Here is a 13,925-nt window from a genome sequence, read left to right on the forward strand (position 1 = left end):
AGCACTACGTGCATGGGAAAGGGTCCCTGCCTTCACTGTCCTGATGATGTAACGAGCATTCAACACTTCCAGAAACCCAAACCATGACAGGTCATTCCCTGCTTGAAAGCTCAACTTCTTCAAGAAATTCTTTACAAAGACCCCCATACTTTCCACCTTCCCCAAACCTCTTCTCCATCCCACCCCAACAATACAGAACAGCATGGACATCCCCATGTGCTTCCCTCTCTCTCTCTCTGTCTCTCCCTCCCTTTGTCTGTCTGTCTGTCTGTCTGTCTGTCTCTCTCTCTCTCTCTCTCTCTCTCTCTCTCTCACACACACACACACACACACACACACACCTACTTAGAAATCCCTTACCTCCTCTCTATCTGGCACAAAAGACAAAGTCTCTCATTATACCTTTTCCTTCTCTCCTACACCACCTACACACACACACACACACACACACACACACACACACACACAATGCAGCAGTGCAGAAGTGTTTGATGAATGGCAAGAACCCTTGAGGCCAGGCATTAGCCAGGGTTCTCGCCACAATGTTCTACTAAGAGCGTTCCTAAGAAAGTGAAGAGGAAACAGGACCTGAGGGCTTAGGTGTGTGGCAGCTTTGAACTTAGCCTAAGCCAACATGGCAAGTCTCCAATTTTATACCTACAATCTATGCAAACGTTATGTTTTATGCAGACTACACAGCATCGTCTTGTCTTAACACTCAGTATTGTTTTCCTCAAATCTCGATCATCCAAAAAATTGACCGTCCATTGAGATGGTCCTTACTTGGGCGCTGGCCTCTCACTTTTCTGCATTAGCTCTCCTCTTGGCCCCTGCCGCCAGAACCCTAAGCAAACCTGCCAGCTGTGCAGACCCAGAACAAAACAGCTGGTTTCCATGTCCCTAGTGGCCAGAAGCACTGTGGAGGCCAGGCGGGATCTGGAGCCTGGAGGCCCCGCCCCTCCCCCGCCCGCCGCGGGGGCGGAGCGGCTTGGGTCCCGCCCGCGGGGGCGGAGAGGGAGCCAGGGCGCCGGGCAGCTCGACTCGGCTGGTTCCGGGTTGAGAGGCTGCGCTGGACCGAAGCGGTGGCCGCTGAGCTGGTGCGGGTAAGGGGCCGCGCGGGGCCGGGATCTGCGGCCAGGGTCGGGCAGCTGAGCGGGCCGGCACCCCTCCTCTGCTCTGCCGGGCAAAGCCGCGGTGCGGCTGGGTCTGGCTGCTCTGTCCCGCAGAATTCCCCATCCCCAGCTCGCCCCGCTCCCAAAGCTGTCCGGGTCCCAGGATTCCAGCCCCACTGTGGCCTCCGCCCCGCTTCGGGATCTCCTTCTCGCAGCATCCATCCTTTGGGACTGTCTGGTCCTCTAGACCCTCCTCGCCTGGAGCCCCTTCCTTGGGACGCCCTCCGCCTCTCTCCTCCAGCGCCCATCGCTGGTGGACATCTAGTATCTCGAAACCGAGCTCCAGGGCTCGCATCCCGGGTGGCCCCCACTCGGCACCGAGCCACCGAGTCCCCAGCGTCGCAGACAGCGCCCCCCGCGCTCCCCGGCGCCTGTCTCCCGTGCCCCCGTGGGCCTGGCCCCCGGGTGCCGCCCCCGATCGCGCCGCGCCGGCTGCCGGCCTCCCGGGCTCCGCTCCGCACCGCCCCCGGCGCCATGGCGTGCAGTCTCAAGGACGAGCTGCTGTGTTCCATCTGCCTGAGCATCTACCAGGACCCCGTGAGCCTGGGCTGCGAGCACTACTTCTGCCGCCGCTGCATCACCGAACACTGGGTGCGGCAGGAGGCGCAGGGCGCCCGCGACTGCCCGGAGTGCCGGCGCACGTTCGCCGAGCCCGCGCTGGCGCCCAGTCTCAAGCTGGCCAACATCGTGGAGCGCTACAGCGCCTTCCCGCTGGACGCCATCCTCAACGCGCGCCGCGCCGCGCGACCCTGCCAGGCGCATGACAAGGTCAAGCTCTTCTGCCTCACGGACCGCGCGCTGCTCTGCTTCTTCTGTGATGAGCCCGCGCTGCACGAGCAGCACCAGGTCACCGGCATCGACGATGCCTTCGAGGAGTTGCAGGTGCGTGGCAGGCAGGCGGGGACGTGGGTGGGGTCAGGGTTCCACTAGAGGCAAGGGCCCCAGGCCGACTTAATACCAGAGGGGCGTGGTTGTGGTGAGGGGCGGGGCAGGGGGCGTGGCCCTTGGGCATCTCTCTATCGAATGGGCTTGAGACGTATCTGGGGTGGGAGTCCGTGCGTCGGAGAGAGTGGGGTGGGAATGATGGGTAGAGAGGGAGTCACAGCTGGACCAGATGCTGGCTGAGGCAGAAGGAGAGACATCAGCTCCTTCGGGCTAGGGCAGGACCACTGTCACAGCTAGCGCGGGATGGGGGGATGGGGAATATGCTATTCTAAATGCAGCCACAGTGGCAGGTTTGAGGGCATTGTGGGTGCGGCTTGCTGCTCCAGATGTTCATAGAGATCTAGAGTGAGGACCCGGCCTCGGCTGTGCCATGCAGGTGGGAGTTAAGCTTAAGACATGCAGATTGCCCCGAGGGCAGATTTGGGTGCCAAGTCTTAGGTCAAGGTGTGTGAGGGTCTAAGGTTGGGATCAAGTTCAAATATGGCAAGAACCGTTTTGTATTTAAACCAGAGAAGGGGCTGATTGAGAGTGGAACCAGGAAATGAAAATTCAAGATTTGGAGAATTAGACTCAAAGCTGATAGGGGAAGGTGAAGACAGGCCCCTAGGACTCACCAGGGCCTCTTGATGACCCCTGTTGAAGTCATCTACATGAAAATCTTTGAGTATTCAATTGAACACAGCCTTCAACTGCAGCTAATCTCCCTTAAACCTCCACATTGTCACTGACAAGAGGGCCAGGACCCTTATCAGTGTCTTTAAAACTCCCAAGGCTCCACTTAAGACATCTTCCCTCCAGAGCTTCCCTCAAGCTCCATTGGCATATATATATATATATATATATATATATATATATATATGTATATGCTTTATATATACATATTTATATATATTTATATATATGCTTGCATAGAAAGAGAAATGCATATAAAGAGAAATATAGATATATACACATACTGAGACCTACATTTTCCTTCATGTCCTTTATCAATAAGTATGATATTTTGTTTATTTTTAATTATTTTATTTTATGTGTATGAGTGTATGCCTGTGTGTATGCACACCGTGAACTTGTGAGGTACCTAAGAGGCCAGGAGAAGGTGTCAGATGCCCTGGAACTGGAGTTACAGATGATTATGAGTCATCAGGGGGTGCTGGGAACCAAACCCAGGTCCTCTGCCAGAGCAGAAGCTCTTGGCTGCTGAGCCCACCCTCCAGCCTCAGGTGTGGTGCTTTGCAAGGAAGCATTCCGAGGTCAGATTATTGGGATAATATTGCATATCTCCATAGTCTCCCCATTAGAGAATTCTTGGTTTCACATTTGCCTACTAAAGGCTTGGAGAAATCTTGAGTCGATTTAAGATTAAGTCTGTTTAATAAAGTGATTCCCAAGCTTATTTGAATCCTTTTTACAAGCTAACCTATTTCAACCCAGCAATTCTCTTCCCTGGCTTTGGGATACCAATAGTAGACAGTTCCCCAAGGTTTCAACGGCTTTTTCCTTGGTAAGTTTATTGTCCCCCAAAAAAATATGGTGGATGAATGAATGAATGAATGAATGAATGACAAAGCTTGGTCTAAGCTGGCCCAAACCAGAGGATTTAGAAGTAGAAGATATTAAAAAAAAAAAATAGCCAGGCAGTGGTAACATTTATCTTTAATCTCAGCACTTGGGAGAAAGAGGCAGGCAGATCTCTGAGTTTGAGGCCAGTCTGGTCTATAGAGCAAGTTCCAGGACAGCCAGGGCTACAGAGAGAAACACTGTCTCAAAAAAGAAAAGAGAAAAAAAGAAAACAGAGTCAGCTAACTTTCGAGTAGCAAGTTCTCCATCCCTCAAGAACTTAATCAGGAAATAATTACCTCCCTCCCCGCCTGGACCTTGCTGTGGCTCATCTGGAAAGAACTTATTTGAAGTGTCTAGCCAGGGTAGGAGGAGCAGCACACATTCCCATCCTTCCTCCTCCTGAGATCTCTCAAGAACTAAACTTCCATCCCCACCTCTCTCACCTGAGAAAGAGACTCGCCTTGATGTCCCCTTTGGACTTAGGCAGATGGTGGCAGAGAAACTTGCCTCCCCTCGCCGAGAGGCCACGCCCCACCCCCATCTGCCTCTCCTGCCTCCTAGGAAATCAGGCTCAATAACTGTGGCTGAACTGAGAACTGGGCAGCCTCCACCCTCAAGCTCTGCTTCCCCCAGCAGCCAGTGGCCCCTGTGCTGGGGCCCCTACCCCAGGGAATGCCGGACAGAGCTGGCAGAGCCTGAGAGAGCACCTGGTGTGGAACTCACTTGCCAGATGGAGAACTGGTGGGGGGTGGGGGGAGACTTACCCAAGGTCTTGAAGGCAGGAGGAGGCCAGGCTTACACACAGCTGGGGTCTCCAGACCCCCTACCCAGAATTTGGCCTGCAGCAGTTACCTTTATTCTAAATCTTGGAGACTACGGAGTGGGAGGATTAATAGCTTTGTCTTTATCCTCAGGCTGCTCCACCCTGGCCCTGCCATATGCTGCTTGTGTGACTTTAGGAAAATGACTTGTTATCTCTGAGCCTCTGACCCCTTGACCTGCCATACAAAACTGTTCTGTACCCTAGATTCCAGGGGGTGCATCCTGACGTGCTGCAGGAGTTCAGTCAGGTCACCTCAGTCGTCTGAGTCTCCAGGTGTCATCGATTACATTCCCAGGGAGGGCGTCGTAAAGGTTAACAGTTCTTGATTCGAAGTGCCTAGAACTGTGGCTGGCACAGTCAGCCAGCATAACTTTTAGACATCTGTACTTATTCTAATGATAATATTTACACAGGAAGTGGGGCAATATGATATAAAAGGCCAAATATCCCTCATCCTACCTCTGGATAAGCCTGGCTAGAATTACTGTATAGTTGTGTAAAAGTTTCATGCCGATGTGTGTGTGTGTGCGTGTGCGTGTGCATGCCCCCCTCCTCCCACCACTGATGAGCACCTGGAGCACAGAGCAAAGGGGAGGGATGAACTCATCTCCAAAGAGTTTGGGGTCCATGAGCCAAGGGCTGCCCACAGCTGTCTTGTAATGCATCACGTGGTCTTCATAACACCTGCTGTGGGTACCGTTGTGATTTATTCCTTTTGTAAATGGAGGCAGGCTTGCAAAGCTAAGTGATGGTGAGTGTCAGGGTCAGGACTTGGGGCCAGTCCAACCGGGCCACGTACAGCCTCTCTGCCGCCTCTCAGGGCCATTCTCTGGCCTCCTCATCCATCATTCAGAATTGTCTCCTGCCCACCCCGCCTGTTTTTGTATCAAGCACTCTTAGCAGAAGACCAGACTAGGGACACAGTCTGTTGGTGCCGGCTGACACCCCAGGGCAGATGGCTGGGATGTCACCCTGATCAAGCAGAGCATCCGGCTCCCTAACCATCTCAGGTTCCTGACCCCCAGAGAGAGGATCCAATTCATCCGAGCGTCCCTTTCCAGGCCTCATGTGATCACTGGAGCTTTTCCTAAGGTGTGCCTCACGCCAACAAAGGCAGCAGGGCTGGGCCTTGGATGGGAGCCTGACAAGCTGGGCACAGTGATGAGAGAGAGAAGAAGTCAGCCCAGGAGGGAAGAGCGGGCTCGTGGGTGTGGGGCTCAAATCTCGGCTCTGACTTGTTCTGCAGAGTGGAAGGCATGGGCTTTCCTGCCCCCCTTCTGATCTAAGACATGAGAGTCAGAGGAAGACTGTTCACCTTCCGTGTAAAGAGAGAGTCACTACCTAGTGACAGCCACAAAAGCGCTTATTTTGTACCCTGGTCAAGGAGACCGGTGAGGTTTTCCTGTCCTGGGGAAATGGCCCTCTGCCATCACATCTCCTGGGACAGGGCAGGGTTTTGTGCACACAGCAGCCTGCATGAGCGTGAGGCTGGCGGCGCCCACACTCCTCTCCGTGAAGCTGTCTGGGCAGCCAGGAAGCCTAGTCCAGCTGCACAGAGCTCAGGTCACAGTGTAGAGCTAAGAGTTGAAGTTGTCCCCCGACACCCCCCAGAATGTTCATTTTCTGGAACAAAACTGTCTGGGGACAAGGTTGATAGTGGCGAAATACAAGTCTGAAGAGTGGAGTGGAGTGGGTGTTTCAGGTGTACGTGGTGCTGTGTGGTGGGCACAGTCCCTTGAGATAGCCCTTCCTGTCCCTACATCCAGAGAGGGTCAAGGCTCAGCAGCATTCTTCAGACACTCCCTGAGGCTGGGAGACTGGGAACTTGCCTGAGTCTTCCCTATAAGCAGGCGGAAGAGGTGGAAGGCACAGCCTCTTTATCAGCCCTCTGACCGTCTCCTTGGGTAGCAACCAAAACTACATGAGCTTTGGACACCCTCTGGTCCACTCTCCCCACCTTACAGATAGGAAAATAGGCTTGCCAGAGCCCTGTACCCAGTCAGTCCAAGGTCACAGTCTGGCTGGCCACCCTACCTTGAGCTCTGCTGGATACAGGGTGGGCATGAAAGATTTGGAGGTGCGATCAAACTTGGATTCAAGGTTGACTTTAATGTTTTGTCCTGGACTTAATACCTGTACAGCTGCTGAGGGTTGGTCCTGTGTTGAACCCAGGACAAAGGTACCTGATCATGGCCCTACCATGGTTCTATGGGTCAGGCCCCCTCCTGAATAGGGAGCTGTTTCCAAGGTCTAGCCAACTCACCGAAGTGATACAGGCCAGGGAGGGTGTGAACAGAGGAAAGGAAGACATCCATAGCTATAGCACAGGGGGCTGGGTGCACACTGAGAAGGAACAGAGTGTGTTACACACACACACACACACACACACACACACACACACTTTTTTTTTATGGTTTTTCAAGACAAGGTTTCTCTGTGTAGCCCTGACTGTCCTGGAACTAGCTCTGTAGACCAAGCTGACCTTGAACTCAGATCCGCCTGCCTCTGCCTCCCGAGTGCTGGGATTAAAAGCGTGCACCATCACCACCAGGCTGTTCCCTCTCTCTTTTAATACTCACAACCATTGCCCCATTTTACAAATGGGGAAACTGAGGCACAGACATTGTTCTTAGATCATACCACCAATAAGTCAATTGGAACTTGAATTTGGATCATGAATATGGCCGGGGCATGGATATGTGGGCACACATACAGATGGACAGTTGTTGGGGGAGGGCATAAGGATTGGAAAGAGGCTTGATTTGCTTAGGATGGGCCCTGGATGTGGATGTGGCATGGGGGTGGGGGGGATGCTTCAAAGGTTAGAAGTTGATCCTGAAGATGCTGGGGAACCAGAGCCAGATGTGAGCAGACCGTGTAGACTGTCAGTTACACACCTGGAGCGGTGCATGGCCGTCTGTGGGAGGCCCTGGGACAGGAGAGCAGCTGTATTGCCAGGGACTGTGAGGCTCCAAGGGGCACAGGGAGGGCTTGCCCTCAAAAATATTGATGCCAGAGAAGAGCTCGTGTCTGTCAGGAGGAGCAGGAGCACCCAGGGGAGGGACTGAGCAAGGTGACTCTGGGTAGGACCACAGGCAAGCAGTGTCAGGATTCTGACTCTGAGCTTGTGTGGCCTCCGTGGAGATGAGAAGGGTCCCTGAGGCCAGAGTCAAGGTAGCTTCTACAGCATCTTTCTCTGCCCACCCCCACCCCCCTGCCCCCCAGGGTCAGGAAAAGGGACACCTTCATAGTAGAGTAGTCTGGGCCTTTGAGCCCTGGTTCTGTCCTCTCTGTAACCACTTCCTCTGAACTGATCCTTCCAAATAGATGGAGAGCCCCAGGGCCTTACAGCTGATGATAGAGCTGTTCAGCTGTGTGCTTATGTAGACCTACACAGTGCCCCACCCCCATTCCCTGTCATTGCAATGAACTAGATCTGATGGACTGAGGACTCCAGCTCTCCCCAGATGACATCCAAGGCCTCCACTCCAGCCCAGCTGGCCCTAGCTAGCCTTTCCAGTTTGTGACTCTACCCACCTGCCACCTGCCTGACTCTGGCGACTTCCTGCACACATCAGGTATACCCTGCCTGACCAGTCCTTACCACTTGGAATGGCCAGGGGAGCCCGGTCACCTGCCTTCTCTGCCCTCCCATCAGAAATGAAGGCGGACTCCAGTGTTCTCTGTGATCCAAGGTCCTGTTTCTCTCATTCTTAGGGTGACAATTGCGTGACTTTTCTGGGTGTTCTGTCAGACAGAGAGGGCAATGGCAAACCAGAGAAATGCCTGCACCCAACTTGGTGGACCAATGAGTTTAGGCTCCTTTACTGGAGAATGGGTGAGAGGTTGCTTATAGAAGTGTGGATGGCTTCCAGAGCCATGTCTTGGAAATATCGTAGGTGACGAGTCACATAAATGGCTTTATCCTCCTTCAGGTAACCTCCCACCTCCTATACACCCCCAAAGCTGGGGCGGGGTTAACACAACAGAGGGAGCAGGAGGCGCGGGGTGGCTGGACTCTCACGTGAGAATCTGATGGCCCCTCTCCCATTTCTGTGAGGGGGCGCTAACCACCCAGTCTTGAGCAGACAGTCACAGCGGCCTGGAGGACAGGGTTCCACAACCATGACAGCCCACCCTGTGTGGTGTGTCATGCCAGGAACCGAGCTGTTTAATGGTCCCAGCAACTCTCCGAGGCCGATGCTGTTACAGCCTCACTTTACAGGTTGGAAACCCAAGACGGGGGAAGGTGCCACCGACCTGGCCAAGTGGTGGCAGCTGTACTGGATCCCAGGCCGACCCCCATGTGAACTCTGCTCTCCCTGACACCTATTCGAGATTTTGCCTCTCCAACTTAGCTGCAGACTATTCGATGTCTCTACGATTAGGGCCTCACACAACCCTGATGCCCAGTGGCTGCTCTGGATTTTGAGGTACTTGGCAACTCTAAAGTGTTGCTGTTGAGTAAGGGGAGTAGAGAGCTCAAGGGTCAGTCTTGAACGTGTTTTTGGAGTCACCCAGAACCTCGTCTCTCTCTCTCTTAATAGCTTTGTGACCCTAAGCAAGCTGCCTGGCCTCTCTGGTCGTCAGTTCCTCTCTCTGTAAGATAGAACCTTCTAGACTGTTGTGAGTACTGGGTCATAATGACATGCCTGTACAATTCAAACTCAAACCCCACTACTCCCAGCTCCGGTGGTTCCAAGCCTCCCTACGGGCAGCTGTGCGCACCATGTCCTTCCTCTGCGGCTGCTCTGTCACTTAGGAGTTTATTGACAGTTTCCTGTTTGCTAACTGGCCTCTCAACTAGGAGTGAGTTTTCTGGCTTACTCTCCCCTGGCAAGCTGTGTGGCCTTGGGCCAGTCAGTCCCTTAGATTTGTTTCCCGTCCTGGCGAAGGCAGGGGTTGGAGCAGATGGTCCCTCCCACCCCTTCCTGCTTTTGCCATCTCAGGAAGCAGGGAGGGGCCGCCTGGACACAGCATGGGACAAGGACATGAAGCGGTGACGGGGCCTCGGTTGGAACACAGTGACAGCATCCCAGGCACCCTGTAAATGCCAGGTTATGTGCCCTGGGGGTCGAAATACATCCTACTGTTACCACATATCACTGTCTCCACCTGGGACCTATGATTTATCACCATTTTGCAGATGAGGGCCTTGGGCCTCAGAGAGGTTAGATTACATCACAGGGGACACACAGCTGGCAGGTGACTTTCTCACCCACATCTGTCTGATCCGAAGCCAGAGAAGACGCTAGAGTGCCGAGTGGCACAGCTCAGTCTGCCTCCTGCGCCTACCAGTGGGCTCCAGGCTTTGGGCTCCCTGGGTTAGCTGTTTCTGAGGCTGGCCCAGAGCTGCCTGCCCAAGTCCTCCTAAGCCGCTCTCCCTACCTTTCTGTCTCATGTCCTGGTCTCTGAACAGGTTCACCTAGCAAAAGTCAGAAGCTAGATGTGTCTGGCCCTGGCCTAGGTACCGAGAGTGAGAACAGCTCCAGGGCACGGTCCCTGCCCACAGGAGCCCAAGATCTAGCAAGGGAGACTGATAGGTAACCTCACAGTTAGAATACAGTGTGTGGAGCTTGGGGAATGTGGTTCCATTAATAGAGGACTCACCTAGTATGTGTGAATCTCTGGGTTCAATCTCCAGCACCTCATAAACTGGATGTGGTGTTGCACACCTGCAGGAGGGTCAGAAGTTCAGGGTCATCCTCTGCCACTTAGTGAGTTTCAGGCCAGCCTGGGCTATGTGAGACCCTATCTCAAAGGGAGAAGAATCCATTTGCACCAACGGTGTAAGGATGGGCCCTGCACACAGAGAGGAATGTCCCGAGACAGGGGAGGGTTTGGGAGATGGGCTCTCGGGACAGATGACCTCTGAGTCACATGAGCATCCTGAACAGAGGCCACATTGAGCAAGGGCTGGGATGCAAACACTGCACGGTATTTAGGGCTGTCTAATAGAACTTTCTGGAACACCGGAGAGTTCTGCGTCTGTATTGCTTGATGCACTAGCTGCCAGCCCTAAGTGGCTATTGAGCCCTTGAGATGAGATGAGACCAGTACGGTCAAGAAATTGAATTTTCCACTCCATTTCATTTTCACCCAATGTAAATAGCCTCATGAGGCTGAAGCCTGTCGTGCTGAGCAGTGCAGGTGCAGACCAAGAGATGACTAGAGATGGCGGGGTTGATGTAGAGGGCTTTGAATGCTGCCCCTGCCCCAGGCCTTGTGCCCTTCTTCCCAGACTCTGAAGAAATCTTGGAGGTTTGGAGAAACACTTTTATGTCCATTGAAGCTGCTGTGGGGGGCATCGGGCACAGAACAGAGAGGGGTCCTGAGGTTGGAATTCAGAAAAGGCATGGTGAAGGCAAAGCAGGAGCTGTGGGTGTGGTGACAGGACCAGACTCCACAGCAAGCCTGAGGTTTCTGGCCAGGATGGCATCAGTGAGTACCCTTCACCCCACAGAACCACCTCTCCTCAGTAAGGAAAGGCAGGTCTGATATCCCCAACACTATCCCTGAATCCACTGTGGTGCGTTTGTCCTGGTCTCTCCCCAGTTCACCCTGTCCCTTGTTTCTCTGTCCCCAGCCCTGACAGTGCCATAGGTGTCCTAGGAGACCTTGGTGTGTATGTGTAGAAGGGTGAAAAGTCTCCACTGGCCCTGGATGGATGTAGGAAGAAGGGCAAGGCAGTTCCTTGGACCCTGGGTTCAAAATCAGTGAGGAGTTTGTCCATATTCCCAGGATGTTCTGAACAATGTGACAAATGGGGTTTCCAGAACCTTACAGGACCCATGGGGACCACCATGAGGGAGAATGCGGCACTAAGCCATTTCCCCAAACATCTACTTCTTGACAAATTCCCAAGCTAGATTAGACCCCAAGCTGTCAGGGGGCCAAGGAGCCACATTCTGCACTACAGTGCAGTAGGCCTGCATGTCGAGGACTCGGAGGCCCGGGAGCCTTTCAGCTGGTGACTTTTGTGGTCACCGTTGCCTCATACTGAGATGGCCGCTAGAATTCCAGCCATTGTGTCTGTTGAAGCTCTCTGCTCTCACAAAACGTGCCACCCCCATATTTTTTGTTACCCCTATTTTCCTGGCTGGCTTTATGCTCGTGTACCTTCCTCTGAGTAGACCTCCCCAACCTCGGCATCTAAATTGACCTGCCCGGCACACACTCGGCCATCTTCTCTCGCGCATGGACCATGTCGGTCATCCCCTTGCTCGTTGTTTATCTTTCCTGTTTGTTGTCAGTCTTTCTCATTGGACTGGAAGATCCCCGCAGGTGGAAAGTGCATCTGCCTTGTTCTCTGTTGTCTCTCCAGACCTCAGGGGTGCCCCCTCCATCGTAGCTGCTCAATAAACCATTGGAGAATGAGTGAGAGGTAGTAAGCCGGGGTAACTCTGTGTCCTCCATTCCTCCTTTCCTAAGTTATCCTGGCCATTTCTTGTGTCGGTGTTTAGTGGACCAGCTGTTGGTCGAGGATCCTCCCTGCTCTGACAAGATGGATAAGTAAGAAGGAGGGAAAAATAGGAACCAGCTGGGTAGTGGTGGTGCACGCCTTTAATGCCAGTGCTCTGGAGGCCGAGGCAGACAGAGCTCTGAGTTCAAGGCCAGCCTGGTCTACAGAGCATGTTCCAGGACAGTCAGGGCTACACAGAGAAACTGCCTCAAAAGGAAAAAAAAAATAGGAACCAGTAGCTCAGCCTGTCTGGCACTACTTGGCCTAAGCTGACTGGAGTCCCCGGGATTGCACGGGGTCTGTTTTCATGAAAATTCACTGACACGGCCCCTTCCTGGAGCCCCAGCTAGTACCAGATAGCCACTGGGTGCAGATCACAGAAGGAGATAAGTAGTCAGGACCTACATGGAGGACCCAAGGGCTAATATGGGGAAGGTGGAAGGACAGACGGGAGGACACTTGCTTATGATACAGAGGCTAGAGGCTCAGTAAGTGAAGACAGCTGGACTCCGCTGGGGACCACCCACCTCCACCCCGATTTGTTTATTTGACAAATAAACAGACCCTGCCATGTGCTCCTACCACTCTGGGCACTGAGGATACAGGAAGCTGTAACAGCAAAGTGCACAGGATTCCTACTCATCAAAGTCCTATCGCAATGAGTGAGGCGAGCATACACACCCAAGCCGTGGACGAGTCTGGCCCCTTCTGTCAAGGAAAGGTGCAGCGCAGACCCCAAGACTGTGTGAGGGAGCTGCCTCTGCCTGTGGGGTGGTCAGACAAGACTCCAGCCGATAAGTGGACGATATTAAGCCCGAGCAAACAGTGAGTGCGAAGTCCCAAGGCTGGAGGGATGAGAGTGTGGCTCCACTGTGGTATGCTCGCCTAGCGTACCTGAGGCGGAGGGTTGCATCCCTGCACCACTGCTACCAAAACAATGTCCCAAGTGTGAGTCAGCTCTGGATGATGGAGGGGAGCCGTTTGGGCTGCATGGGAGCGAGAAGGGAGGATAGTGGAGACAGTGGTGGAGGCAAGGGGCAGAGGAGGGAACTGCAAGGTTGAAGCAGATTCCAAATCCCTCAGGGGTCCACATGAATAACACCCAATATGATATTTTCTTTTCAAACAAAATTAAGGCCAGAAAACCTATAATGAACAAACTATCAATGTTTTAAGTAAGGCCATCATAAGAGTCCTGCTGAGCCAAATGGAACTCCGGGCAGAGGAAAAATCACAACACTGAGCCTGTTTTTTGTCAGAGGGGGAGGCATTTGTGTGTGTGTGTGTGTGTGTGTGTGTGTGTGTGTGTGTGTGTACATGTGTGTGTGTGTGTATGTGCTCACACATGGAGGTCAGAGGTCAACCTCACCTGTTGAATCTCAGCAGCAGTCCACCTTTAAAAAAAAACTTAATTGTCTTTGTTATTATTCTTTTCAAGATTTAAATTTTTATTTTATGTACCTGAGTGTTTACCTGCATGCATGTCTGTGTACCACATGCCTGTGTGATGGCCACAGAGGCCAGAAGAGGACATCTCATCCCAGAGACTGAAGTGACAGACTGTGGCAAGCCACTTTGTGGGCGCTCGGACTGAACCTGGCGCCTCTGGAAGGGCAGCCAGTGCTCCCCACAGCTGAGCCCTCTCTCCAGCCCTCCACCTTTTTTTTTTTTTAAACAGGATCTCTCATTGGGCTTAGGGCTCACCGACTAGGTTGGGGTGACTAGCCAGTGAGCCCCAGGGATCCCCTTGCCCCGTTCCTGGTTCTGGGGTTGTATGCGTGTGCCACCACAGCTAGCTTTGTGCATCAGGGCTGGAGAGCAAACTCAGGGCCTCCTGCATGCATGGCGAGCTCTTTCCTGGCTGCCTGTCTCCCGGTTCCCAGTCCTGTTTTCAGTCTGAGAGTGGCGTCTTGTCTGCCTGGATTTGTTGCTGCGCGTCATCTTAGATTCGTCATTAAGC

The 13,925-nt window shown here is 53.2% G+C and overlaps 1 protein-coding gene across 1 annotated transcript in view; it reads left to right on the forward strand.

Moving 5' to 3' along the window:
* Positions 1-1,041: 1,041 nt before the first annotated feature.
* Trim62 (tripartite motif containing 62) overlaps positions 1,042-13,925 on the forward strand; it is a 28,044-nt gene continuing 15,160 nt past the window's right edge. Inside the window, exon 1 of the mRNA XM_059254999.1 lies at positions 1,042-2,054. Within this exon, the coding sequence (XP_059110982.1) occupies positions 1,647-2,054 (408 nt within the window). The 5' untranslated portion in view covers positions 1,042-1,646. The remainder of the gene's footprint in view (positions 2,055-13,925) is intronic.

The sequence above is a fragment of the Peromyscus eremicus genome, chromosome 2, assembly GCF_949786415.1.
Source record: "Peromyscus eremicus chromosome 2, PerEre_H2_v1, whole genome shotgun sequence".
Classification (NCBI taxonomy): Eukaryota; Metazoa; Chordata; class Mammalia; order Rodentia; family Cricetidae; genus Peromyscus; species Peromyscus eremicus.